General features: G+C 50.3%; 1 protein-coding gene across 1 annotated transcript in view; it reads right to left on the bottom strand.

The window, feature by feature from the left end:
* Nucleotides 1-23557, bottom strand: part of FAIM2 (Fas apoptotic inhibitory molecule 2) — a 41143-nt gene extending 17586 nt beyond the window's left edge. The window contains exons 1-8 of the mRNA XM_005291872.5: nucleotides 22808-23557; nucleotides 18226-18415; nucleotides 10038-10141; nucleotides 9239-9303; nucleotides 7056-7109; nucleotides 2746-2796; nucleotides 1980-2019; nucleotides 343-380 (exon numbers count right to left, since the gene is read on the bottom strand). Coding sequence (XP_005291929.1) covers nucleotides 343-380; nucleotides 1980-2019; nucleotides 2746-2796; nucleotides 7056-7109; nucleotides 9239-9303; nucleotides 10038-10141; nucleotides 18226-18415; nucleotides 22808-22822 — 557 coding nt within the window. The 5' untranslated portion in view covers nucleotides 22823-23557. The remainder of the gene's footprint in view (nucleotides 1-342; nucleotides 381-1979; nucleotides 2020-2745; nucleotides 2797-7055; nucleotides 7110-9238; nucleotides 9304-10037; nucleotides 10142-18225; nucleotides 18416-22807) is intronic.
* Between the last annotated feature and the right edge of the window lie 2119 nt (nucleotides 23558-25676).

Below are 25676 nucleotides of genomic sequence, written 5' to 3'. Positions count from 1 at the left end.
CCGCGACAGGAGTGGCATTGGACTCCCCAAAAGCCCATGCCCCTGCAATGACGCGTGGTGGCGGGCGGGCTCTCTCTGGGGCTGGAGTTGATCTGAGCTTCCCCACAGCCAGCAGTTGGCAAAACACATGGAGTTCACACCGGCCTCCACTGGAGGTCGCAGCTGATGTCAAAGGAAGGGTCAGGTTTTGCTTGGCTATTTTAGCAGCTCAGAAGGGAGCAAAGGGCCAGCGTCGCTCAGATAATTCTAACGAGGGAAGCCAAGGAAGGGAGCTGCAGGGAAGAGCTGGGACGTGGAGCCGAACTAAGGAAAAGAAATCTGATGCCCAACTGATTGACCTACCTGGAGAGCATTCCAGTGAGATAGGACATGGAGAGAGTCTAGAGGTGGGGGGGAGAAAGAGAAAGCATTAGTATTGGGGTATGCGCTTAGTTACTCCACGAATCATTACTCAGAGCTGTCCCATAATTGTCCTTCATGGAGGCAGGGGGGTGAAGGCAGAAGGCTTCCCAGTTCCCTTGGCCACTAAGGGTGTAGGCTTCCTCCAGGCCTATCCCAGTGGTGAGGCTACATGTAGGGCGGCCGGGTGCCTGGTTTTCAACTGGAAAGTCAGGTTGAAAAGGGGACCTGACAGTGTCCGGTCAGATCTATTGACCGGACACCCAAAGTCCAGTTACTGCGAGCGGGAGAGGTGGAGAGGCGCCGGGTCATCACCTGCTCCAGCCAGGGCCACCTCCTGCCTTCATTGGGTGGCTGCAGCTCCCAACCCCGACTCTGTAGGCTACCCTCCTGACCCAGGAAGGGGTGGGTGGGAAGGGAAAAGCAGCGAGTGACTGTGGGAGGGGAGAGGAGGAGTGGACGGGAGTGGGGCCTAGGGTGACCAGACAGCAAGTGTGAAAAATCGGGATGGGGGTGGAGGGTAATAGGAGCCTATATAAGAAAAAGACCCAAAAATTGGGACTGTACCTATAAAATTGGGACATCTGGTCACCCTAGGGGGTCCTCAGGGGAAGAGGCAGGGCAAGGATGGGGGCTCAGTGGAAGAGGTGGGGCATGGGCAGGGCTTTGGGGGGGAAGAGGCGGGGCAGGAGTGGGGCTTCAGGAGGAAGAGGCGGGGCAAGGGAGGTTCCAGCACTCCTGCTGGAGTGTCCAGTTTTTAAATATTACCATGTTGGCAACCCTAACTACGTGGACCACTTAGGAGTCACAGAGGGGCAGCAGAAGCTATCCCGACCCATTGACAGGAGTTGGCGGCTGCGCTGGGGCGGTGCTGCAATCCCGCAGTCTGCTCACAGGCTGGGAACCAAGATGAAACTGACGTTCCTGCATCCGGCCCAATTTTGCTCCGCATCCGCCCCTCAGTTACCGCAGCGCTGCGAGCTGCGTTCGCTGACTACGGACAGATGCTCGGCTCCGTCCAGAGACAGGCGCCCACTTATTGTAGACGTCTTTCAATTCCTCCAGTTGCGGCACCCAGCGTAAGCAAGAAGGCAGCGAAACCTCTCCACGAAAGCTTATGCTCTAATAAATTTGTTAGTCTCTAAGGTGCCACAAGTACTCCTGTTCTTCTCTTTAACAGGTGTCCCCAATGGAGACTGTTTCTGGATGATGGATGCTAACCTTCAAAGGGTAAAGCCCACAAGAGGGGTTTAATAGGGCACATCCCAATGCGTAGGGCTAAGAATGATACTTCCCTAGTTCCACATCGCTGCATGGGGCCCGGATATCCCTCTGCCCCACTCGGCCTGCCTCCTCCTACATTTTTTTTTTTTTTTTTTTTACAGAGTACCGCTTCATCTCAATTTATCGAGCTCTAGTTCCACCAGCAGGGATTGGGTTTAAGGTATCAATTACTGGACCAATCTCTACGGCCTGCGTTAACCAGATGATCACAATGGTCCCTTCTGGACTCCTTAATCTCTATGAAATTGACGACACTCCAAAGGGCAGGTCGGTCACCGTGCCGGTACGTTACTTACAAAGATACTCAAGAGAATCAGGTTCCATGGAAAATACCTCCTGCAAGTGACGTGAAAAGAGTCAGTCAGCAACACTATCCAAAGAGCAGAGTGGTTTAAAGGCGTTGCATAATGCGTTGCCTAATGTGAATTACATAATTAATGATCTGTGCAGCACATGCCGGTGAGGCAACGCGACGTTAATTCTGCTGGGTAACTATAGCGCTGTGCCCAGGGCACTTCTACGTTCCGACACAAATGGATCCGCTATATTACAGCGAAGCAACCAGGAATCTCCAGCTCTGGGACAAGACGGCAGCGTTTTCACTGTATAATAAACAGCATCTACAGCTGGGCATCACTGAGATACAACAGCATCACCTCTGCTATTACAGTTACAATACAACTTAGACTTTTCCTACCAAGTTGCAACTCTGATGCAGCCACTTGCAACTGCTTTGTGCGTCAGCACACAACCGCTCCGTGCACCAACACACAACCGCTCCGTGCACCAACACACAACCGCTCCGTGCACCAACACACAACTGCATCATGTCTGCTGCCTAGGAGCACATGGCCCCATGAATCTCGGGCAAGGAGACATGACTGCAACCCCTCTGCTACAGACAATGCAGCATTCGGGCTGCGTCTGCTCGGAGATACAACTTTGGTATGGATACCGTGTGCTACAGCCCATGAGTCAGGAACATACGGGATTTGAGCCGTGATAGGAAAGCACTAGTACGTCAGTTCAGTGGGTTGTTTAAAGCAGAAGGAAGTATTTTACCTGGGTCCGGAGCAGCAAGCCAGGATCAAGTATGTCACAAAGAACACGGCACTGTGAGAAAGAAGAAAGAGACAAAGGATGGGTGACGGAGGAAGAACCTGGCGCTGAATGCGGCTGACGTGGGAAATGGAGCACTCTCGGGCTTGATTGTTCCTGCTGCGTTTTGCTGCTGACGCACCAGGGTGCTATACAGCCGAACTCCCTTAGAACACCCTGGGGAATGGTTTTACCATCCAGATCCAGATCGGAGACAGGAGGAGGTTTAAGCCGGATTCTTAGGGTACGTCTACACTGCAGAAAGAGCGCCACGGCAGCACGTCTCATAGCCCAGGTCAGCTGACTCGACACATGCTACGGGGCTAAAACTAGCAGTGTGAACATTCCTGCTTGGGCTGGAGCCCGGGCTCTGAAACCCGGCAAGAGGGGTGGGTCTCAGAGTCCAGGCTCCAGCCTGAGCCCGAATGTCTAGATTGCTATTTTAGTCCCGGAGGGAGAGCCTTAGTCAGTTGACTTGAGCTCCGAGACTCAGCACTGGAGGGGTTTTTTTGCAGTGTAGATGAACCCTATGGTATTTGTCCGGCACCCATTATCCTAGTGTCCAAGGGCAACCCCCATTTTACAGAAGGGGAACTGGGACTCAGAGGGAGGAAGGCCCAGATCCTCAAAGGTATATTTGGGCACCTGGAGTTAGGCACTTAAATACCTTTGAGGATCTAGGCCTATGTGACATGCTCAAGGTCACACGGGAAGTCTGTAGCCGAGCAAGAACTCAACCCCAGGTCTCCTGAATCCCAGGTTAGCGCCTCAACCACCAGACTATCCTTCCTTTACAATAATACATAAATAAGTAATAATAATAAACTCAACAGGAAAAGGAATCCGAGGGGAGAATACCCCACACAGCCCAAAACCCATTAAACTGGTCCACAAACCAAGCAGCCAAATTGCCAGAGAGTCGACCATCTCCAGAGAGTTGACCATGTCCAGAATTGACCATCTCCAGAGAGGTGACCATCGCCACACTTGAGCAGCTCCAGAGAGTTGACCTGCTCCCAGCAATGAAGGGATCCTCCATCCCTCCCCAGAGCATCACACGGCCCTGTGTTTTTCCACAGGGTCGACAGTTATCCTGTAACGATAAACCGATAACCCCTAGTGCCTGAGGCAGCCCGGCAGTAGGTGAGAAGGCAGGTTCCAAAGACATTGATGGTAATCAGAAAACTGGCGGCTCATGTGTCTAATGAATAAGGAACACGAACGGGGAGGCAAACCTCACAGTCCCTGATAAATGCGCCATTGATAGATCTGTGCTCTGCTCCTTGCAGGAGGAAGCCACAGAAAGTGCTGGGGACTGGAATAATCATGGAAGAGTGGAAGGAGGCTTCCCACAGACGGAGAGAGAGAGAGGGGGCCTGATTCTCATTACCCTAAGGCGTCATTCTGCCTCTCTGGCAGTATAAAGGGACCTTTAAGTGGGTGGACATTACAGTCACACCAATGTAAGGTCCCCCGTTCCACTGCCAGGGGTCTTAGTGTATATTGGAATCAGGCCCGGAGGGAATAAATAAAGCAACAGGATCAATAGAATGGATAGTGGAGAGACATGAAGTGTGGGTGGATGGAAGGAAGGAAGAAAAGAAAGAATAGATAAGTCGAGTGGATGGATGGGAAGGAAAGGAAAGATAGAAATCCCATCATCCGGGATCCCTTTCCCAAAGTAGGGGCTGCAAAAGAACACTGACTGGCATCAGACACGTTCCCTGCACTGCGAGGGAAGAATATGGACAAACAAGGAGGTCTGGAGATGGAAAGGCAGCTGGTGAGATATCTGGGGAACCTGCCTTGATAACAAGTATGGGTCCTAATTAGAAGCAGGATCTGAATCCACACTTCTCAAAAGGGGCTTTCTCCGATCTACCAAACCTTGCTCCCAGTCCTGAGGAGAACGTGTTATCCTGTAAGGGCATGAACGCTGCATCATCACCAGCTTCCTCCTCCGGCTGCTATTTTGGGTCTTTCTCCAACTTTCTCTAAGCTAGTTTCTCACCTCTGGGTTTTGGGTGTGAACTAACAAGAAACAGGTTCAGCGTGGCCTGTTCATGGCCATTTGCATCTCACACTCCACCTGCTTAATTAACTGCCAGAATGCAGACACTAACCTTGCAGAGGACACGGGAAATGCTGCCTGGGCAAATATTTTTAACACCTCAGCTAAAAAAGATACATTCTCAATGATTATCCAGGCCTGATGACTGGTCAGCATGCCCAACGGGTGGGATCTGAGCTCGAATCCAGTGCATTCCAATCCAGACTCAAGCACTTTTCAGCTCCTCCTTCATACTTGTTGCATTCTTTAATGGCTGACAGACAGATAGACCTCAGCTGGTATAAATCTGTGCAGCTTTGACTTCCATTTGCACCAGCTAAGGATCTGGCCCAAATATTGCAACAGGCAAAGCACATGTAAGCGGCCAGGGATGTGATTTTGCAGCTCATGTAGACATACCCACGCTAGCTTGACCTAACTGGCTCACTAAAAATATCAGTGAGGACATGTGGGCCGCACAATTGAGTACGTACCCAGGGGGGTCTTGTGCTGCCCAAGCTGAAGCCCACACCACCACGCCCTTGCTGCTACTTCTGATGTAATGAGCACTGTGTTGGAATTGCAAGCTATACATTTCAGAGTAGGGGGATGGAACTTCTCTTGGACTTGCATGCAGGCTAGGAGGCTTTGTAGTGAAGCATCTGGGAGCACCAGCAGTCAGTTTGCAGACAGATTATAGTAAGATGGGGTGAGTTGTGCCTCTCTGCTTCAGGGAGCAGCCTGTTTTCTCCCTCTCTGTTTTGGGTTCTTATGTGTTATCGTTCTGAATTCTAAGAAATAAAGCAGTGTTATGTTGCAACCTTCCAACAAGGGTATTTATGTTTTTATCTAATTTCTCTGTGTATGCTGTGAACATAACACTATTGGTACCTAAACTAGCTAGATTAAAGCTAGTTGTGGGTATGTCTCCACAAGCTGCAAGTCACACACCCCAGCTGCAGTGTAGATATATCCTTAGTGGTCAAGGTTGAGTTCAGCTTCCATTCTAACCCTCTTTTACTATTGCTCATAACTTTGTCAAGCTAATTCCCCTTGGGCTGAATTTTTCCGTGCTTGGTCTCAGCTCAGAGGTGAATTTTCTTTTATATAGTCCGAATCACATCAGTGCAGCTCCTTTTGAGTGCATGAACACAATGCACCCATTCTAAGTGCCAATTTTTCACAGAGATAACACGATACTGGATAAAAGCAGATATATCAAACTTGGCTGGTTTTGTAGATCTTATTGAGATCTAAGCAAGCTGGCCAAGTTGGAAGAAAATTTGACAACAAGCAGCTGGATTGCTTAGGCTTCTGCTCAGCATGCTGACCAATATCATTTCATTGTTTTCTTGTGCTCCCTTGTCTGTCTGTAATCACCTGTTGTGTCTTGCCTTATAATTTGATTGTAAATTCTTTGGGGGCAGGGTCCATTGTTTTGTTCTGCATTTTTACAGTGCCTAGCACAGTGGGGTCCTAGTCCATGAGTGAGCTCTTAGGGGCTACCACAATAAAAATATTATTGTTGTTATTGTTATGTTATTATTATTGTTGATAATAATAAAGAAAATTGGTACAGTAATTTTCAAGCTATGAGCATTTAAGTTGGAGGGGTTTCACAGATTCATAGATTCTAAGGCCAGAAGGAACCATTGTGATCATCTGTCTGACCTCCTGTTTGTTCAGGCCCAGAGGAATTTTGCCACCTGGTCTTTCTCATCAATTTAAAAAGTGCTAGATTATGAGTAAACTTTTCTATAGTGCCTAAGTGACTTAGGACCTCAAGTCAATGGGAGTCAGGCTTCTAAGCCACTTGGGTGCATTTGAACATTTCACCCTGCAGCTTGGAAAATCCTCTCAACTCTGACTTCTACTGAATTCAACAACACAAGGTGATATTTCGAAACCGGCTGCCGGGTGGGACCTTAACAATATTTTGTTTAAAGTGCCCTGCAGTACATTTGATAGCGCTAAGTGTTTTGTTTGCATTCATCTCAGCACAGTAGCAAACACTCTAGCTAAGGTTACACTGAGGTTTCCGTTGTACACTTCTTGTTTTCCACAGGCTCATGTTTGTTTCTCGTCTCAAAGGTGAATTTCCTCTCCTGCACGTGGGGGCAGGTGTTCCGATGCAGCAGCGTGCTCTAAAAGGGCCTCCAAATACATTCAACCGTACACAATCTGCTCCACCATTTAAGAATGGGAAAAGGCATTAGATACTTACTAGGAAGCCCAGTACCAGGCTGGGTTTGACTGGACGTAACCTTTGACTGGCTCACTGCAGGAGAGAGAGAAAGAAAAGAGAGAGGGAGGGTCATTCACAGGACATGGAACAGCAATCACTTCACAGACTGTTGGCTAAACGTATCCCAAGGAAGTGCGTAGTGGGTATAGAGTGGCATGCGGGTGATGGCCGCCATCTTGGCAGACACTCCAGAGACTCAACCCGGAACTCCAGAGCTAAAAGCAGGAGCTGCTATAGGACCAAGCTCCCATAGCTCCTACTCTCTGCGGTTCAGTACAGAGCGGGACCTGTACCATGCACTCACCAATGGGTTATACATGCACGTGTGAGCATAAGCACTAGCAACTTGACTAGTTTAGAAGCAGCTATGCTGCCGGTTCTGTATGTCTATATCTCAGGACAGGCTCTCAGAACTGTTCTGGGGAATTTCTATGGCCGGTGTTATATAGGAAACCAGACTAAATGATCACTTCTGGCCTTGGAATCTATGACTGATGTAGGCGTAGGGGCATCATTTCCATGGGTGATGGTATCCTGGCAATGCCCATGTCTTCTCTGGGACCCCCAGTTTGCAGGTGGGAAATTGAGGCGTTTAAGAGGTTAAGTGACTTGCCCAAGGTTACACAGGAAGTTCATAGCAGAGGCAGGAGTTGAACCTGGGTCTCCCACATCAGCGCCCCAACCACTGGGCCATTCTTCCTCCCTGCTGAGGTTTAACTGATCAGAAATAAACAAAACTGTTCAATAGGAAGGCCAGTCTTGTGGAGGAGGCACTAGCTTAAGGTACATAAAGAACAGGTTCAATTCCCTCATCGCTTTCCTGTGGGACCTTGTGTGAGTCACTTAGTCTGTACACAGGGTCTAATAATCCTTTCTTTGTGCGTTCTCCATTTAGATTGTCGGCTATTTGGAGCAAGGACTGTCTTTTACTATGTGTGTGTGTACACTGCCTCGCTCAATGGGCCTGCTTTGAGCAGGGGATTGGACTAGATGACCTCCCGAGGTCTCTTCCAACCCTAATCTTCTATGATTCTATGATATCTGCAGTGATATTCATGATAATAACCTGTCATCAAAGCACTTTCTTATACAAACTAGTTACAGAAGCATCACACACACCCGTGGGAGGTAGGCCGGTGTCATGATCCCCATTTTATTGATGGGGAAACTGAGGCACAAAGAGGGGAGGAGATTTGCCCAAGATCCCACAGTCAGTGGCAAAGCTAGAATTAGAAGCCAGGGAGACTGATTCCCAGGCGGCTGAAGTCAATATTAGAACCCAGGAGACCTGACTCGGAATCCAGGGCTCTCCCCAAATATGCATATTAACTATGAACTATTTTTTTCGAAAGGAGCGAGCTATAGACACCCCGCTGTTCTCAATTATGCAGCCAAGCCTGCTGGAGGAAAAGGGCTGCCAGCTTCTTAGACAAGTCGCTGAACTTCTTCAAGTGATGGGTGATCTATTATTAATCCTAAATGTAATTTGATCTATGTGCACCCAAAACACTAAGTTATCGGAGCTACAGGGAGCCTGATACCTGCTTACTTGAGTATAGATAAGCTACTCCCCAAGGGAAAGATACCCACATATCTGGGGCTGACTTGATAATGCCCCAGGGAAAGATATCCAGGTATCAGAGTGACAGATAATGCTCAATGGAATGATACACAGGTATCAATGCCAGTTAATACCCACGGAAAAAAATTCCAGGTACCTGAGTGACGGATAACATCCAAGGGCAAGCTACCCAGGTACCTGACAGGTTTCAGAGTAGCAGCCGTGTTAGTCTGTATCCGCAAAAAGAAGAACAGGAGTACTTGTGGCACCTTAGAGACTAACAAATTTATTAGAGCATAAGCTTTTGTGGACTACAGCCCACTTCTTCGGATGATCCAAAGAAGTGGGCTGTAGTCCACAAAAGCTTATGCTCTAATAAATTTGTTAGTCTCTAAGGTGCCACAAGTACTCCTGTTCTTCTTTTTCCAGGTACCTGAGTGAGAGACAGCACTCAAGGGAAAGTTATCCAGGTACCCGAGTCACTGATAATGACCAAGTGAAAGATACTCAAGGACCTGAGTGACCGATACTTGAGGAAAAGATACCCAAGTGCACAAGTAAGACATCAGAGCTGAGGATTGTTGCTAACTCAGAGACCTACCAGAAGGTGAAGAGAGCCACAATGCTGACCGTGACAAACAGCTGGAGCATAAGAATGGCATAGACCTGAAACGAGAAACCACAGCATCTTGTCAGTGCGGATCACAGTCATGCCTGGCTGGAGGCAAACTCCGCCCCCATGCTCCCCTATCTGGATCCTCCGCTGATGGAAACCCTCCGTCGGATCCTCAGGTGATGTAAGTGGCTCCATGGACATCACTCGAGCGGTGTTATTTACACCGACTGGCAATCTGGCCCATTGCTTTCAGTGGAGCGACACCAATTTACACCAGCTGGGGATCTGGCCCCGTTGACTTCACTGGAGCTATGTGGATTTACCCCAGTTGGGGGTCAGGTCCATTGACTTCAATGGAGCTATGCTGATATACACTATCTGGCCAAGGAACCATTTTGCTGCCCTAATCCTCCTTAAGAACATGTGTTCCAAACGCGTGATGGAGACGGCCCTGCGGTATCACCAGAACCCAATACGACGCCGTTAATTAACTCTTTCTGCGCCGTTTTGGGCTCATCCTCCCCAGTGGGCCTGAGCCAGGTAGCTCAGATGCAGATCTGAACGTGCGCCGATTGACGTGAGCTTGAAGGCCCTGCAGCGCGGCACTCGCTGGGTCTCACCAGCCTGAGCCATCCAAGCCGTGCACTGGGCTAGCGCATCATTGCACTGGCTGGGATCAGGGAGCTGCGTCTTACTTCATTCTCCCCCACACACACTCCTCTTGGGGCCCATTAGCTTCAGCCAGGATCCCTATGTAAGCTTGGGAGGCTGTCCCAGGAGGTACCTTTCTGACGAACACTCTGCGCACGTTTTTGTCATCCCAGTTGAAGGTCGTGAGTAGCTCCGTGTCCCCGGGGTACCCTCCACTGCCGTAGTTTGGGCTGGCACCTGGAAAGAGAAAGGCACATCAGATGCCACCTCCCAGCTTTGCCTGTCACCTCAGCTGTGTCCTGCCACTTCCCCAGGGGGCACTGGGGTGTTGTCTGAAACCAGGGGTGGATTCAAGTTTATAGCAGGCCTGGATTACCCCCCAAACCTCAAGATTTGCCACACACGTTGCACCACCAGCCCAAGGAGATACTTCCACTAGGCATCCTAGCTTAGACACTGTCTTCCTGAGCCCTTGATCTTTCTACCCAGCCAACCACAATCAGGGACGTCTTCCTGTGGCTTTGACTCTGAATTATCTGCTGCATCCTGATCCTGCCTGAGCTCAGATCCTGCCTCAGTCCCATGCCTGGCCTGAGACACAATTCAAGACCAAAGGGAAAGAGAAGAAAAGACCCTTCCCCAGGAGCTCCTAGCTGGGAGGCACAAGCGTTTTGCTGTCCACTCTCCAACAGTGATAAGTGCCGCTCTGCCGAGGAGAACTAAAGGCGCAGATCTCCTGGGAGCTGCAACCACAAGCCCTGCCCTGGCATGACAGGATCAGAACAATAGCATGCCCCCCGCAACAATTGCAGACACTAGAGTGTGGGCAGGCAGGACCTAATGCAAAGCCACTGGTCACCTTCCAGAACTTGACTTCCCTCTCCATTGTAACACACCCCGAGGCAGAGAAATCAGGTGCCAACGTGCTGGCACCAGGAGCTGCGGGACATGACTGGCCTGCCTGGCGTCTGTCGTTCAGCAGGAGAGAGTCGTTTCAACAGGCCGTGGGACAAACTGGCTGCTGGGAGACAGTTCACTGGGACGTATCAGCTGTTGGGTGTCATGGGGATGGGGATCTCAAGGCCGAGCTAGGCAACTCCTCATGCTCCCCACGGATGAGCCCCAGGTCACCTGCTCTTGTACCACATTTGGGTGGGGGTCCCAGAGAAGAGGAAATGGCCTCACACACCCTTGTGCCTCACCCCACGGAGGGAGTCCTGGAGCAGAAATGCTGACATCATATAGTGACCCACTCCAAGGATGGGGGCCCTGGCAAACACTGCCCACCCGATTAACTTTACCTGAACTTGGGCGTGGCGAGAGGGCGTTAGGCACTCTGTATTCAGGGCCCAGTCTCAGTATATATTAGAGCAACCTTTGGGCTACCCTAACTTCTCATGGCTCCCTATGGGCTCTGAAAAAGAGATAACTGTCACCGCAGAGTGTCCTCTGGCCAGGCTCCCCACCCACCCCCTAAGCTGGCGAAGGCCCTCCACAAAAGCGGATTCTCAGGAGGCGGTTTAAACCCACTGTGAGTCCACTTTACACTGCCAGAGAGGCATAAAATGGCCTTTGATCCACTGAGACCTGGGCCCCGTGTTCTCAGCGGTCTGTAGCTGTTATCAAAGGAGCACCTTTCTGGAAACCTTCCCCTTCCTCCCCTTTGAGCACCGAGAGCATGGAAAGTTTTAAGTCTGTTAAGCGAGCGGTTTGGGAGTTGCCGTATGTGACAACATAAAAGGTCACAACCTACTGTAAAAAAAAAAAGCCGTTGATTAACTCAGTCATAACTCAAAAAAAGAAAAGATAAAGTATGTCCCAGTTCTGGTTAAACAAACTCAACTGAAGAGCTGTTAACCTTGGAACAATGGCCACCGAGCCCAGACGAGTTCTGCCGTAGCAGGAGGAGCTCAGTGATCCACTTGAAGATTGCTCCATAACCTGACCATCAGGCTGGTTCCTGTGGCTTGGGAGTAGACTTGCAGAGCGGGGCAAAGAATGGATTTTTCGGTTCACTGGCACTTTTGAAAAGTCGAGGGGGGGGGGCAGGGAATTGTGTCAGGTCGGATAGAAAACGAACCTTTTTTGAAAATTTTGGGTAAGTCGAAAAGTAAAAAAGAAAAAACGGGGGGGAGGAAGGGGTCAAACAAACTGTTTTGTATCGCCCCAATCAAAACATTCTTCGTGCTTTTGAACTGTTTTTTTAATGACATCAAAAGAAACGATCAAAATGAAAATCAAAAATCAAAATGAAATCAAAAGAAAGTTTCAAAAGTTTCAGGGGGCGGGGCACAGCCGCTGCTGAACAACGAACAAGAGGCAGAGCAGAATCCTGTTTCTGGGGAGAATTTACAGAAGTGGGATCCAATTATCCAAACTAGAAGTGTGGCCAAGACACGGGGTGAACACCCGTATTCTTGCTAACAGTGTCATGGGATCTTTAATAGCCGTCATGAAGGCTCGGATTACACCCTTACTTTCCAGCCATGGCTGGAGGCCTCACCTTTCACTGAATATTAAATACCCCCACGTGGATGCAGCTGTCCTGTCACCCACAGCCCTCTGCTAAACTAGCCCTGCAATCCCCTGGTGCTGTCTAATTGCCTGAGATTAGGGTGACCAGATGTCCCGATTTTATAGGGACTGTCCCGATTTTGGGGTCTTTTTCTTATATAGGCTCCTATTACCCCCCACCTCCTCTCCTGATTTTTCACACTTGCTGTCTGGTCACCGTACCTGAGATTAACAGGTGCCTGCCTCATTTCTTGTGACAACTCATTTCCCAAGTGCACAGGCTGCTTTTTCGAGGAGGTCCTCTGCCCTGCCCCCGATGCGAGTTACACGCAGGGCTGCTGACTGACTTGCTCACAGACACGGAGTGTCTCAGCACTGAGCCTAGATCAGAGAGAACCCGGGTCCCTTACTGCCTTCTAGACCTGTTCCCAAACCACCTGCGCTGAGAGCTCTTCATTAAGAGCCTTCTTTGCCTATAATGAAACACAAACAGGGAAGAGCAAACCTGCCCCGTGGATCATCTCTGAGGTTTAGCGCATATAAGCCAGGCCTGCAGCAAACGTCACCCCTGATCTATGGGAAGGGTAAGAGCAGGGAAATCCTCAGGTACATGGGACTATGTGGACAACTGAGTTGACAGTAGGGGGCAGAAGGTGATGTAACCGTAGCCGTGGCAACCAGTGATGCTGTTGCAGAATAATAATCCTTAGCCCTTAGCATCACTAGATCTCAAAGCACTTTGCAAAGGAGGTCAGTATCATTATCCCCATTTTACAGATGAGGAAACTGAGGGAGGGGAAGTGACTTGTTTGAGGTCACCCAGATGGCCAATGGCAGAGCCAGGAATAGACTCTAGGCAGCCTGAGTCTCAGTCCAGTGGTCTAGCCACTAGGCAATACCATCTAGTGAGAGAGGATCAGGGATAACTGAAATGGGGAAACTGAGGCACAGAACAGGCATACAAGTCAAGTTTAGAATTCAGTAGTCTCTGGCTCCCAGCTCTGTGCTCAAACCATTCGTCCATCCTATAGCACATCAGATCAGGTAGACAGAGTGAGAAATACCATAATTAGATAGATACATAGGCAGGCATGTACAGTGACAATGATGATAGAGGGGTACCATGAATGCCAGAGGTTGATCGATCTCACATAATTCATTGAGATGTAAATTCGATACGTGAGTTGACTGGAAGCCGATGGCACTGTTGATAATAACCATGGTGTGGACAGATGACAATAATATCGTCGCTCGTGACACGGAGAGGGGCTAGCGCTGAGAAGGACGTGTTTACCAAGAGATTGAAGTCCATACTGATCCTCTCTAGCCCCTCCCAGGGAAACGGAGAGAGCCGCTGGCACTGAGAAGGACGTGTTTACCAAGAGATTACCAAGGCCTTAGTGCACCTCCCTACCCCGGCCCACCCAAGGTTCTCCACGATCTTTACAAGCAATTCCAAATTTAGCTCCACCGTCCCCTTGTGATGCAGGCAGGTGTCAACAGCTGGAGGTTACCAACAAGGACACTGAAGCACAGAGAGGGACGTAGGTGCCTAAATATCTTGCTCAAGGTCACATGGGGAACATTTGGCATAGCCAGAAATAGAACCCAGGATCCTGAGTCCCTGTGTCCCAAGTGCCTCAGCCTTCAGTCCTTGTTGGTGGAAGTCCAGTAACTCCTCTGATCTCGGCCTCCGATCCAGGGTGCAGTTAAATTCGACACAGCCCTCCATAATCCAGCACCAGCACCAGCCTATGCTATGCAATGTACCTTCCATGTCACTCACGGCAAACTCAGGGATTGGATTTGCCAAACCCAGTTAACCACTGGCCCATCTAGTCCTGCATCCCAGCTCTCGCTTACGGGCTTACCATCATGGGAAGGTGAAAAACACCACCTTGCCCGGAGCCTCTCGTGCAATACCATTCGGTCTGCTGAGAGCCCTCGAGAACAGCCGTTGTTGTGTGCTTCACAGCCTGAAGTGCGGTTATCCTTGTAATTCTCCTATTTTGTGCACGTGTTACGAACGGTCTATTATTTTAGAGTTCCAAAGGTTTAAACCCCCTTGTCAATGTGTGCCCCCCGCCCCCTTCCAGAGACAGTGCTAGCCCACTGGGGGCCCTAAGCAGGAATATTCTCGGGGGGAGGCCCCCCACACACAAGACATAAAAAAGCAGACAGGGGTCCCCCTTGAGCTGCTCAGGGCCCTAAGCAATTGCTTTGTCTGCTTATGCCTAGCGCCCCCCGCCCCTCCATGCCAGAGAGGACGTGAGTCTGCTACAGCTGCCAGCTCAAGCTACATAGACTCACCTGGTTAGCCCTGTTCTGTCTCTGCTGGGTTGGCCACAGCCGTCACACAAGAGCGCCAAGCGCCGCAGCTTCATATCTCCCCAAAGACCGTCTCCTCTCCTCCTTCTTTGCATCACTGTCATCTGCCCTACCATCCAGGCAGGCAAGCTCACCTCCCAAAGGTTCTCATCCAGCTCCTCTTACCCTATGATCTGAAGGCCTCATAGAATCATAGAATATTTGGGTTGGAAGGGACCTCAGGAGGTCATCTAGTCCAGCCCCTGCTCAAAGCAGGACCAGCACCAACTAAATCATCCCAGCCAGGGCTTTGTCAAGCTGGGCCTTAAAAACTTCTAAGGATGGAGATTCCACCACCTCCCTAGGTAACCCATTCCAGTGCTTCACCACCCTCCTAGTGAAATAGTGGTTCCTAATATCCAACCTAGACCTCCACCACTTCAACTTGAGACCATTACTCCTTGTTCTATCATCTGCCACCACTGAGAACAGCCGAGCTCCATCCTCTTCGGAACTCCCCTTCAGGTAGTTGAAGGCTGCTATCAAATCCCCCCTTGCCATCTATAATGCATTTATCTTCCCAGCACCGCTCCAGAGGGTGATAGATCTCCTCCAATTTACAGATGGGAAACTGAGGCACAGACAGGCTCAGTGACTTGCTCGAGGTCACCCAGGAAGGCTGTTGCAGAGCAGGGACTTGACCCAAATCCTTGGCTAACACCCTAAACACTAGGCCAGTGGTAGGCCGACTGCGGGCCAAATCTGGACCAGCAGACGCTTTTGAACAGACCCGGGAATATTTTTATTTCCTTGTTATCAATATTGTTATTTTTATTATTATTATTTTCTCTGGAGCCTGGACCTTGACTATACCCTGACCAAGAAATTTGGACCTTGACAAAAAATAATTGACTACCCCTGCACTAGGCCATCTTTCCCTTTTTGCTGGCTCACCATAGCCGCCGACTCCATGGGTGCTCCAGCACCCATTGGCAACCATCTCACCGCACCCCACCCCCCAGCGCCTACCATTTACCAGTGGCCCTGCCGATCAACTCCTCCCACTCCCTCCGAGCGCCTCCCACCCACCGCGATCAGCTGTTCTGCGATGTGCATGAGGCGTTGGGAAAGAAGGGGAGGAGCAGGGATGGGGCGCGCTCGGAGGGGGGGCAGGAGAGGCAGGATGGGGATTTGGGGGACGGGGTGGAGTGGGGGTGGGGCCAGGATGGAGCAGGGGTGGGAAGAGGCAGGGTGGGGGTGGGAGCTTGGGAGAAGGGGCGGAGTGGGGGCGGAGTGGGGGCGGGGCCTGGGGCTGAGGGGGTGTTGAGCACCCCCAGGGAAAATTACAAGCCGGAGCCTGTGCTGTTCACTCCTTACTTCCAAGATGTTGCCACTTCTTCCCCTGCTTTGCCCATTAACTCACTGCTTTCCTAGGCAAACGCTCCATGTCAATGAGAATTTAACCTGTGTAAGGCCTCCGGATCTGGCCACACTGGTAATAAGGTGAACTCAGTGCTCTTGCAGGGCAAGTAATGTTTGGCCTCCCACGCTAAAATAAACCAAGCCGCATCTTTTTGCCCCACTCAGTGCATTTCTGTTTGCCTCTGGGTATTTCGTACATTACACAGTGCCTGTCAGTGCAACACAATGCAGTGTCACACACACAGCCCGGATATAGGATCCCCCAGCTTGCAGCCAGGCAGGGGTCAGAGAGATCAGAGAAAGAGGAAAGGGACCTGGAATAAGAGGAACATGGTGGCCTCAACAGGGCCGGCTCTAGGCACCAGCGCTCCAAGCATGTGCTTGGGGTGGCACTTTCCAATGGGGTGGCACTTTCCAAGGAGCGGCACTCCAGCTCCTTTTTTTTTGGTTTTGTTTTGCTTGGGGCGCAAAAAGCGGGGAGTCGGCCCTGAGCGGAGGTGAGCTGCGGCAGTGGGGGGCGCGGGGAGGGCCACAAGAAGTAACCTTGGGCGGGGCAGAGGAATCGCTCCCCCCCAGCTCACCTCCGCCTCCTCCCCTGAGCGTGCCACCGCTCCGCTTCTCCCCTCTCCCTCCCAGGCAAGCCTGGGAGGGAGGGGAAATGCGGTGCCCCCGGGGGAGGAGGCGGGGCAGGGGATTTGGGGAAGGGGCGGAATTGGGGTGGGGCCGGGGGGGCATGGGAAAATTTTTTTGCTTGGGGCGGCAAAAAACTTGGAGCCGGCCCTGGCCATCAAGGGAGCTGGTACCATCTGCTGGTACAGATGGTACCAGCATTACATGCTATGGCGGGGAGGGGGACCTCCATATGATGGCAAATACAACTGGGCACACAGCTGCAGCGTGGGAATTTTGCCAGACTTATAAACTGCATGGGTCTGGAGTCGATAGATCAAAGCAATCCCCCAGTGTATTTATAACCTTGTAACTTGCAATTACGTGTTATTTATCGGCTCTCTGTTACGGACATGTACACCGAGGCAGAAGGGGACGAGAGAGAAAGATTCAGAGACAGTCAAGGTGCAAGTGTCTTCAGGGAGCTCCAGATAAACACCTCTTACAGCGACTTACTAGCCCCATGCTTCCCTGCAGCGGGAGGTCTCCATGGATGCATCTTTACCGTCATTGGAGCCCTAAGGATGCAGTTACAGGATGTAACAGAAATAATCCCCATACACATACACACCTGGAAATTCAATCCAAACAAGCCAGGAGTCAGATGCATCCACCAAAGACACGACCTGAGATTCACGATAACATGACCAGCTGTTTGCTTACTCAGAAATCAGCCCTACCAGGGGCCGTACAGTCAGGACTCCTTAGTTTATCCCCCTCTCTGAGAGGGAGTAGGGCAGGGGTGGCCAACCTGAGCCCGAGAAGGAGCCAGAATTTACCAGTGTACATTGCCAAAGAGCCACAGTAATACGTCAGCAGCCCCCCCATCAGCTCCCAGTGCCTCCCACCCACCGGCAGCCCCACCGATCAGCGCCTCCCCCTCCCTCCCCGCACCTCCCGATCAGCTGTTTTGTGGTGTACAGGAGGCTCTGGGGGGGAGCAGGGAGGAGCGAGGGCACGGCAGGCTCAGGGGAGGGGGCGGGAAGGGGTGGAGTGGGGGCAGGGCCTGTGGCAGAGCCAGGAGTTGAGCAGTGAGCCCCCCCACCCCCGGCACATTGGAAAGTTGGTGCCTGTAGCTCCAGCCCCGGAGTTGGTGCCTATACAAGGAGCCGCATATTAACTTCTGAAGAGCCGCATGTGGCTCTGGAGCCAAAAGATTGGCCACCCCTGGAGTAGGGTCTAGCGGTTAGAGCAGAGGATTGGCAGTCAGGACTCTTAGATCCTACCCCCTGCTCTGAGAAGGAGTGGAGTCTACCGTCAGTACTCCCGGATTCTATTTCTGGCTCTGCCACTGACTTGCTCTGTGATCTTGGCCCAGTCTTTGCACCTCAGCTTCATTCATCAGTAGAACGGGGACAATAAACTGGCCGAGTGAATTTCATAGCAATGCAGGGCAAGCCAGTACTCACTGGGGTCCACATAAGCCCAGCTGGGGTGGAGCGGCACAGACGGTGCAGGGGAGAACGCCTCCGTTTTCATCCCTTCCCCTGAAGTTGCTTCCTCGTATGTCGGGGGTGCCGATGGGGCGGTCGCATTGTCCTTTTTCTCTCCCTGTCCCTGCTGTCCCTCGGAGTTAGGAGGCTTGTTATTCACAGAGAGCTGTGTGGCAAAGAGAAATCAGGATTAAAATAGCCACGATAGAACAAGAACAACCTCACAGCTGGAACCATCAGCTGACACATCACAGATGGCAACTCATCTGTGATTTGGGCCTAATCCAAAGCTCATCAACGTCATTGGAAATACACCGTCAACTTCAATGGACTTTGGATCTCGCCTTTGGGTGAATTCAGTCGGGTATACTTGGAAACATTCAGGGTTATAATAATATATGGAGATATACCTATCTCATAGACCTCGAAGGGACCCTGAAAGGTCATCGAGTCCAGCCCCCTGCCTTTACTAGCAGGACCAAGTACTGATTTTTGCCCCAGATCCCTAAGTGGCCTCCTCAAGGATTAAACTCACAACCCTGGGTTTAGCAGGCCAATGCTCAAACCACTGAGCTATCCCTCCCCCAAAGTTGGAAAGTGGAGGGTAAACAGAACCTCACTCCAGGCCCCATCCAAAGAGAAGGTGGAAGGAGGTCAAAATGGAGGAGGAGAGAGAGCCAACGAGGGACAAATATGGAGTGGGAGAGGACAAAATGGAAGAGAAGAGAGGGCCAACAAGGGACAGATATGAGTGGAGGAGCGACCAGGGAGACGACAAAATGGAGGAGAAGAGAGGGCCAACGAGGGACAGATATGAGTGGAGGGGTGACCAGGGAAAGGACAAAATGGAGGAGAGAAAGGTCCAGCTAGAGACAGATTTGGAGAGAAGAGGAGAGTGGGAGAGGACAAATGGAGGGAAGAAAAGGCAAACTAGGGATAGAAAGGGAAAGGAGGAGAGGAAAAAACATAGATGATAAATGGGGAGGACACACAGGATAATAAATTATAGGCAACTGAGTGTGAGAGGAGGCACGGCCGGTGGAAATGGCTGAGGGAGAGTCCTCTGTCCATTAGAACCCTTAGAGCAGTGATACTCTGACCTCAGGAGCCAAATTAGTGATCAACATTACCCAAAAGAGCCACAGTCATGTGAATTCATTGTTTCATTTACTATATTTCTCACAACTAAATGACTGACCACGTATTATTATTTTATCAACTACAATTGGTTAACAACATAGTAAAAGCATCCTGATTGGTTAATAACTTCAATTGGTTAATAATTAAATCATCCATGTTTTAATATCATGTACTGCAAAGAGACACATTAAAGAGCCACTTGCAGCTTGCGAGCCTCAGTCGGAGTCTCACTGCCTTGGGGTGTCTCACGGCGGGCTCCTAAAATCACTAGGCACTAGCGCTAGATGCCAAATGTGAATTAATGTCCATGGGACCTTTTTTTTAAATTGATTTTTTTTCTACATTTCCTACAAAAAAATGTTCAGTTCTTCGACAAAGAAAAAAGAAACCACTATTCCCCCCGCCCTTTTTTTAACTAAAAAAACATTTTACCCATGAACAATTTCATTTGGTCAAAAAAATTCTCCTCCCTCCTCCCCCACCCCCAAGGAAAAGGTTCGGGCAACAAAAAATCAACCAGCTCTACTTGTTAGTTTTGAAAATTGTGGCCTCCATCATTACACTGAGTACAATTTTCAGAAACATCTCAGTACTTTAGAAACCTAAGTCCCATTGAAAGTCACCTCGGGCCAGATAGATGCCTTGTGGGATTTTCAAAAGTGCCTAACTCCCACTGACTTTCACCTCAATATATTTGTAGATTAGCCCTTAGGTGCTTTTTATCCACTGCCATCAGTCTCTAAGCCAGCACTCCAGGAACTTTCTCAAAACTTCCTTATAGGAAACATCCAACAAAGACCCCTCAGCAACACATCAGAGAATCTCTATGTCCATGGGAATGTTCTCCTATCAGCAGGGTGTTTCTGTTCCCAAATGGGGCCCGGACAATTGGACATGAAGCAGATCCACTTTCATCAGCAGTTTCTTTGAAACTACCGTTAAATAATAGCTTTTAAGGCCAGAGAGAACCATTGTGTTCATCTGTTCTGACCTCCTGCATTGCATAGGCCAGAGAATTGCATCTAGTAATTCCTGTATCAAGCCCATAACTTCTGGCTGAGCTAAAGCATAAATCAGAGTGAAAATAGAGCTGGAAGTTTAAGTAATAATTTTTTTACACCTGTGTCTATGACTAACGGAAAAGCCCTGAGCCAAAGCTTTTCCCCAGTTAGGCCACTCAGACCAGTAAAACTCATTCACAGGTGATGCAGGGATCAATTATCCAGGCTTTTATGCAAGGAAATCATCATTTCACTGAGGAAAGTCTTGTGTATTCCAGGCATCTTTGCATCATACCTGCATGGTCAAAGCCAAGGTCTTAGAAATCATAGAAATTCAGGCTGGAAGGGATTTCAAGAAGACCTCCAATCCAGCCCCACTATGCTGAGTCAGGATTCCTACACCACCCCTGACAGATGTGGCCCAATATAGGAAGCATTCTAGCCTAGCAGATGGAGCACTGGACTGGAACCCAGGAGACCGCGGGTCTATTTTTAGCTCTGACCTGCTGGGTGACCGTGGACAAGTCACTTCCCCTCTCTGTGCTTCAATTTCCCCACCTGTAAACGGGGATAATGCTACTCACCTACTTTACAAAGCATTCTGAAATCTGTGAATGAAAAGTGCTATATAAGTAGGTATTATTATTATTATTGCTATTATTATTAAAAGAAGTCCATCGCCATCCTAGTCGCTGAAATAATATCCTAGAATAGCATCGTTGAAATCAACGATAGCTTGTCACTGACTTTAAGGGAAGAAGGCTTGGACCCATAAACAATCCCAAAATTATAAAAGAGCCAAAGATGTACCTATAGAGAGAGGATATGTACCTGTATAGAGAGAGATAATGAGCATGATACAGAGCAAAGCAGCTACTGATGGTACCAGCCCATTACATGCCAGCCCCACAGTTTTGGATGTATCCACAAACACCACTCAAAGACTACACCATGTCACTACGCACCAATCACAGGCTAACCTCGCTCCATATGCACCAGCCAACAACTAGATAAAACCAATATCAACCAATCACTGGTTGTGTCAGCTCATCGTGCACCAGTCGCTGGCAACCTCAACTCAGACTGCACCAATGACGGGCCAGGTGAACTCAACCAACGCCAATCATTGGCTAGAGAAAGCCACAATAAATCCATCACAACACAACACGAACGAATCGCCAGCTAGGCAAAACCAGTATAAACTGATCAGCGATGACATCTGTCTGTTGTCAACCAATGGCAGACATTGCATCAACACCACAGGAGCCAGGATGAGATGACCTCATTCAAATGGGGGAAAAGCCCAGGGAAGGTGAGGAAGAGGAACGGAATCCTTCCAAAATGGTCTTTTCATGCAATGATTTCTTGTATAAGGAGCTGGTATCCGCCCCAGCATCTACCCCCTCCTGTATTCAGACTCCCACTGCATCCCATCAGAGAGAGCATGTGGTACCGACCGCACGCAGAATATTGGCTCTGACTCTCCCCCTGCCAATTAAGGAGCATCCTTGCCGTAGCTACCCAGAAAGAAAACATATCTCGCTGTCCCAGGACAGACCACTAGCTGGTTATGTAACCCCTGCATACATATCGGCCGGGGGTTATATAACCAGCCCATGGCTGCATATAGGGTGACCAGATGTCCCGATTTTATAGGGACAGTCCCGATTTTTGGGTCTTTTTCTTATATAGGTTCCTATTACCCCCCCCCCACACCCCATCCCGATTTTTCACACTTGCTGTCTGGTCCCCCTAGCTGCATAACAGATACTGGGGTAGCTGGCCACCGTCTACATCTAGACAGCCACTGATCTGGTGTTTATAGTGACAGTGCATCATGTCCGTGTGGGCTCAAAAGTAAAACTCAGCCAGAGAGACTCCTGCAGCCCAGAAGCATCCAGGATTAGATATATATAGATGTGTGTGTGTGTGTGGTAACCAGAGGATGCTGTGTTGCCATGGCAACTGACTTCTCGAGGTAGGGGTGGGTGGGAAAGCACAACCCCCCTCCCCCATCCCAATTCAATTAATTACATGTCAGGGGACGAGGGGTTAAACCTGCTCCTTTTTAGCCAACCTGCTGGTGGTACAGAAAAAATAACCTTCACAAAGCGCAAGGATGGAGCTAAACTTGGCCTGGGCAGGATACCGTAGGGCTATGCACAAATACAGACTGAATCAGAACACTGACCCTATAACCTCTCAGTGATATAACCCACTGCTCCATTTCCCTGCCGGATCCCTTCTGTTATAGGCCCCCGATTCCTGCACCACGCAGCTGGGCAGTGCAAGGACGCCCAGCTCTCGGCTCCATCGCAACACTACGATTTTTAATCCCAGGGCCTAAATAGTCCCATTCCCCCTTTGCAAAGTTTGGGGGGCAGAAAGGTTAGCCTGGTGTTTGGGTCCCGACCTACCTTCCCTTGGGTCATCGTGCCTCACGGGTGATGCTCTCCTGCTTGGGACACCGACCGTTGTGCACCGACACTTGTGCAGAGCGCTAGGAGCAGCAGCAGAGAGAACGCCTCTTGCCTCTCTTGTGCCCGCCTGGTGATAGGTTTGCTCGCTGCAGTCAAGCCAGCCTCTGCAGCCTGTGCTGATGCTCTTACGTTCCAGCAACATCCACCGAGCTACCAGTCTGCTGGAGAAAGGACTGTACCATTTCCACTCCGCAGGGCAGGGGGAAGGAAGCCAGGCAAAACGGGGCGGGCGGGGGAGAGGAGGATGCAATCACATGCCAGGACAAAAGCCACCCAGCAAGTGCCAGGATGGAGCTGAGGGGGGGTGGAGAAGTGGAGGGATGCAGAAGGCATGCTCTTCCTGCAGCATCTCTCTCTGCTACATCCCATCAGAGCCAATCGCAGCCCGGGGGGGTGAGTAATTTCCCCATGGCACCGCAACACCGTCGCTAGGGTTACCAGCCCTCCAGGATTGTCCTGGCATCTCCAGGAATTAAAGATTAATCTCTAATGAAGGATTATGTCATGTGATGAAACCTCCAGGAATACGTCCAACCGAAATCAGCAGCGCCTGACAGTCGAACACGCTGTCTCCACCTCCCTCTTGGCAGAGGGACGAAGGAGAGGACGGCTTTGGAGTGAAAGGCTCTGCCTTGCCCCTGAGCTGCTCCAGGCTCAAAGGAAGGCCTGAGACAAGATCTGTAACACGAGACGGAGGAGTGAAATGCGCCCCGGTGCGGCTCATTTCCAGTGTCACCCCAGCCCTGGCTCTGCAACGCAGGGAGCAGATCATGAACCTCACGGCCCCCACTCATGCACCCAGTTCAAACCCGGGTCTATGGTGCAGGGAAGGGATCAAGAACTTCACCACAACAGGGTGCAACCCCCACACAGACCCCCCAGCTCTGTGACACAGGTGCAGGGTCATGGACCTCACAACTCAGGGGATGGAGCCCCCACTCCCAGACCGGACTCAGCCCCACCTCTGTAACGCAAGGAGGGATTCAGCAAGGACTTCACAAGCCAGGGTCGGAGCCCCCATTCAGGGGCCCCAGCTCTGTGGCCTAGGAGCGATTGTTATTAACATGATCTATCATCTGGAGGGAAATTAGAAACAACAGAGTTTGAATGAAGGGAGATGAATTCAACTACATAAGCAGGACAGCTGGAATGCTCGGGGTGAGACCAAAGCTTCACCCATCACACTCCACCCCAACAAGACCTCAGTGCTGGAGGCTGTACAGCGCGGGCAGCAGAACATAAGAACATGAGAACGGCCATACTGGGTCAGACCAAAGGTCCATCTAGCCCAGTATCCTGTCTTCCGACAGTGGCCAATGCCAGGTGCCCCAGAGGGAATGAACAGAACAGGGAATCATCAAGTGATCAGCATACGGTGGTCTACAGTGGCCCTATGCTATGTCCCTGCCCTGGGGTGACTCCAACCCTTTCATCGGATAACCCAAACACCCCAATCACCGTTTTGAGCCAAACACTGCCAACATCCTCCCAAAAATCAGTTTTCAGCTGAAACTTTCGGCTTTCATTTTCCTAACAAAAAAATCAGACGTGTTCAAGGAAAGCAGACATTTTCCCTGAAAATTACATTGAGCCAAAAACCCAATTTTCTGTCGACAAGGGTTTCAGGAGAAGAATTTTGACTAGCTGCAGTGTTAACCCTTTCCACTCTGCAGCACTTTTACCCTTGACACGGGAACTTTAATGTAAAGTGTAACCAGAAAAATTAAGGGTGGGATTTTACTCCCTTAGGCAGTGCAAGTGGATACCATGACATCATCTGGAAGGAGGATCCCAACTATGGGATCGCCTCCCTCTGCTCCTGCTTGATGTTTTCCTTCCCCAACACTTTCATTCTCCTTGCTTGGAGTGGGACCGCTCTACTGTGTCCAGGAAAGTCTCGTCTATGTACCTCTCTACTTCCCTTAGCCCCTCCAGTTCAGCCACTCTGATCTCAAGACCCCATCTTCTGTCCCGGAGGTCCATGAACTGCTTGCACCGAATTCACACATACGCCACCTGCCCACAAGGCAGGTCATCATATATGCTACTTTCAGTGCAATAAACCGGACAGCCTCCACTCTGTTGCTGGACTTCTGCCTGTATTATTTTTACTCTTGATGGGGTTTGTTTGCTTGCTCCTGTGTGTGACTTGGGGGGATTGGAGAGCAGGTGGCGGGGTGGATCTGGCTCTCACGTGTTCTCTCTAAACTCCCCTGTTCACTTACAAACTGGCTTTTTAAATCCCTGTCCTTCCAGAAGGAGCCACACCCTCCTGTCAAGGGATTTTAAAGGGATTAGGGATCAAAGGGTGGCAGACTGCAGCCAGCCTTAGGTTAGGAAGCAAAACAAAACACAAACAAAGCATCGCCACACTCAGGCAAGTCTCTGAAATAGAAAAAGGCGTTTCAGGCACAGTCTGGTGTTTGCAAGAGGTTTGCCTGTTTCTGAGGTCCATTACAAATGCCCAGCAAGAGGCAGCCAGCCACTGCACCAGAAAGACGAAGGACCATGCAGTAGTTAAGAGTGCTAGCCTGGGTCTTGGGCAATGTAGGTTGAATTCCCTGAGCTGTCACAGATTTCCTGCATGACCTCTGCCCAGTCACTATGCGCCTCAGTTTTCCATCTGTAAAATGAGGCTAAAAGCACTGCCCTGTCTTAAAGGGGTGTTGTGAGAATAAACACATTAAAGACTGGGAGGTGCTCAGCTTCTGTGGTTGTGGGGCCATGTCAGTACCCAGGGGTAAGCAGGGGTGAAAATAACTTACAGGACGTACCGGTACTGCCAGGAGTCCTGAAGGGGGCGGGG

This window comes from Chrysemys picta, chromosome 22 (assembly GCF_011386835.1).
Source record: "Chrysemys picta bellii isolate R12L10 chromosome 22, ASM1138683v2, whole genome shotgun sequence".
NCBI lineage: Eukaryota > Metazoa > Chordata > Testudines > Emydidae > Chrysemys > Chrysemys picta.
This window is presented reverse-complemented; position numbering and strand designations above follow the sequence as displayed.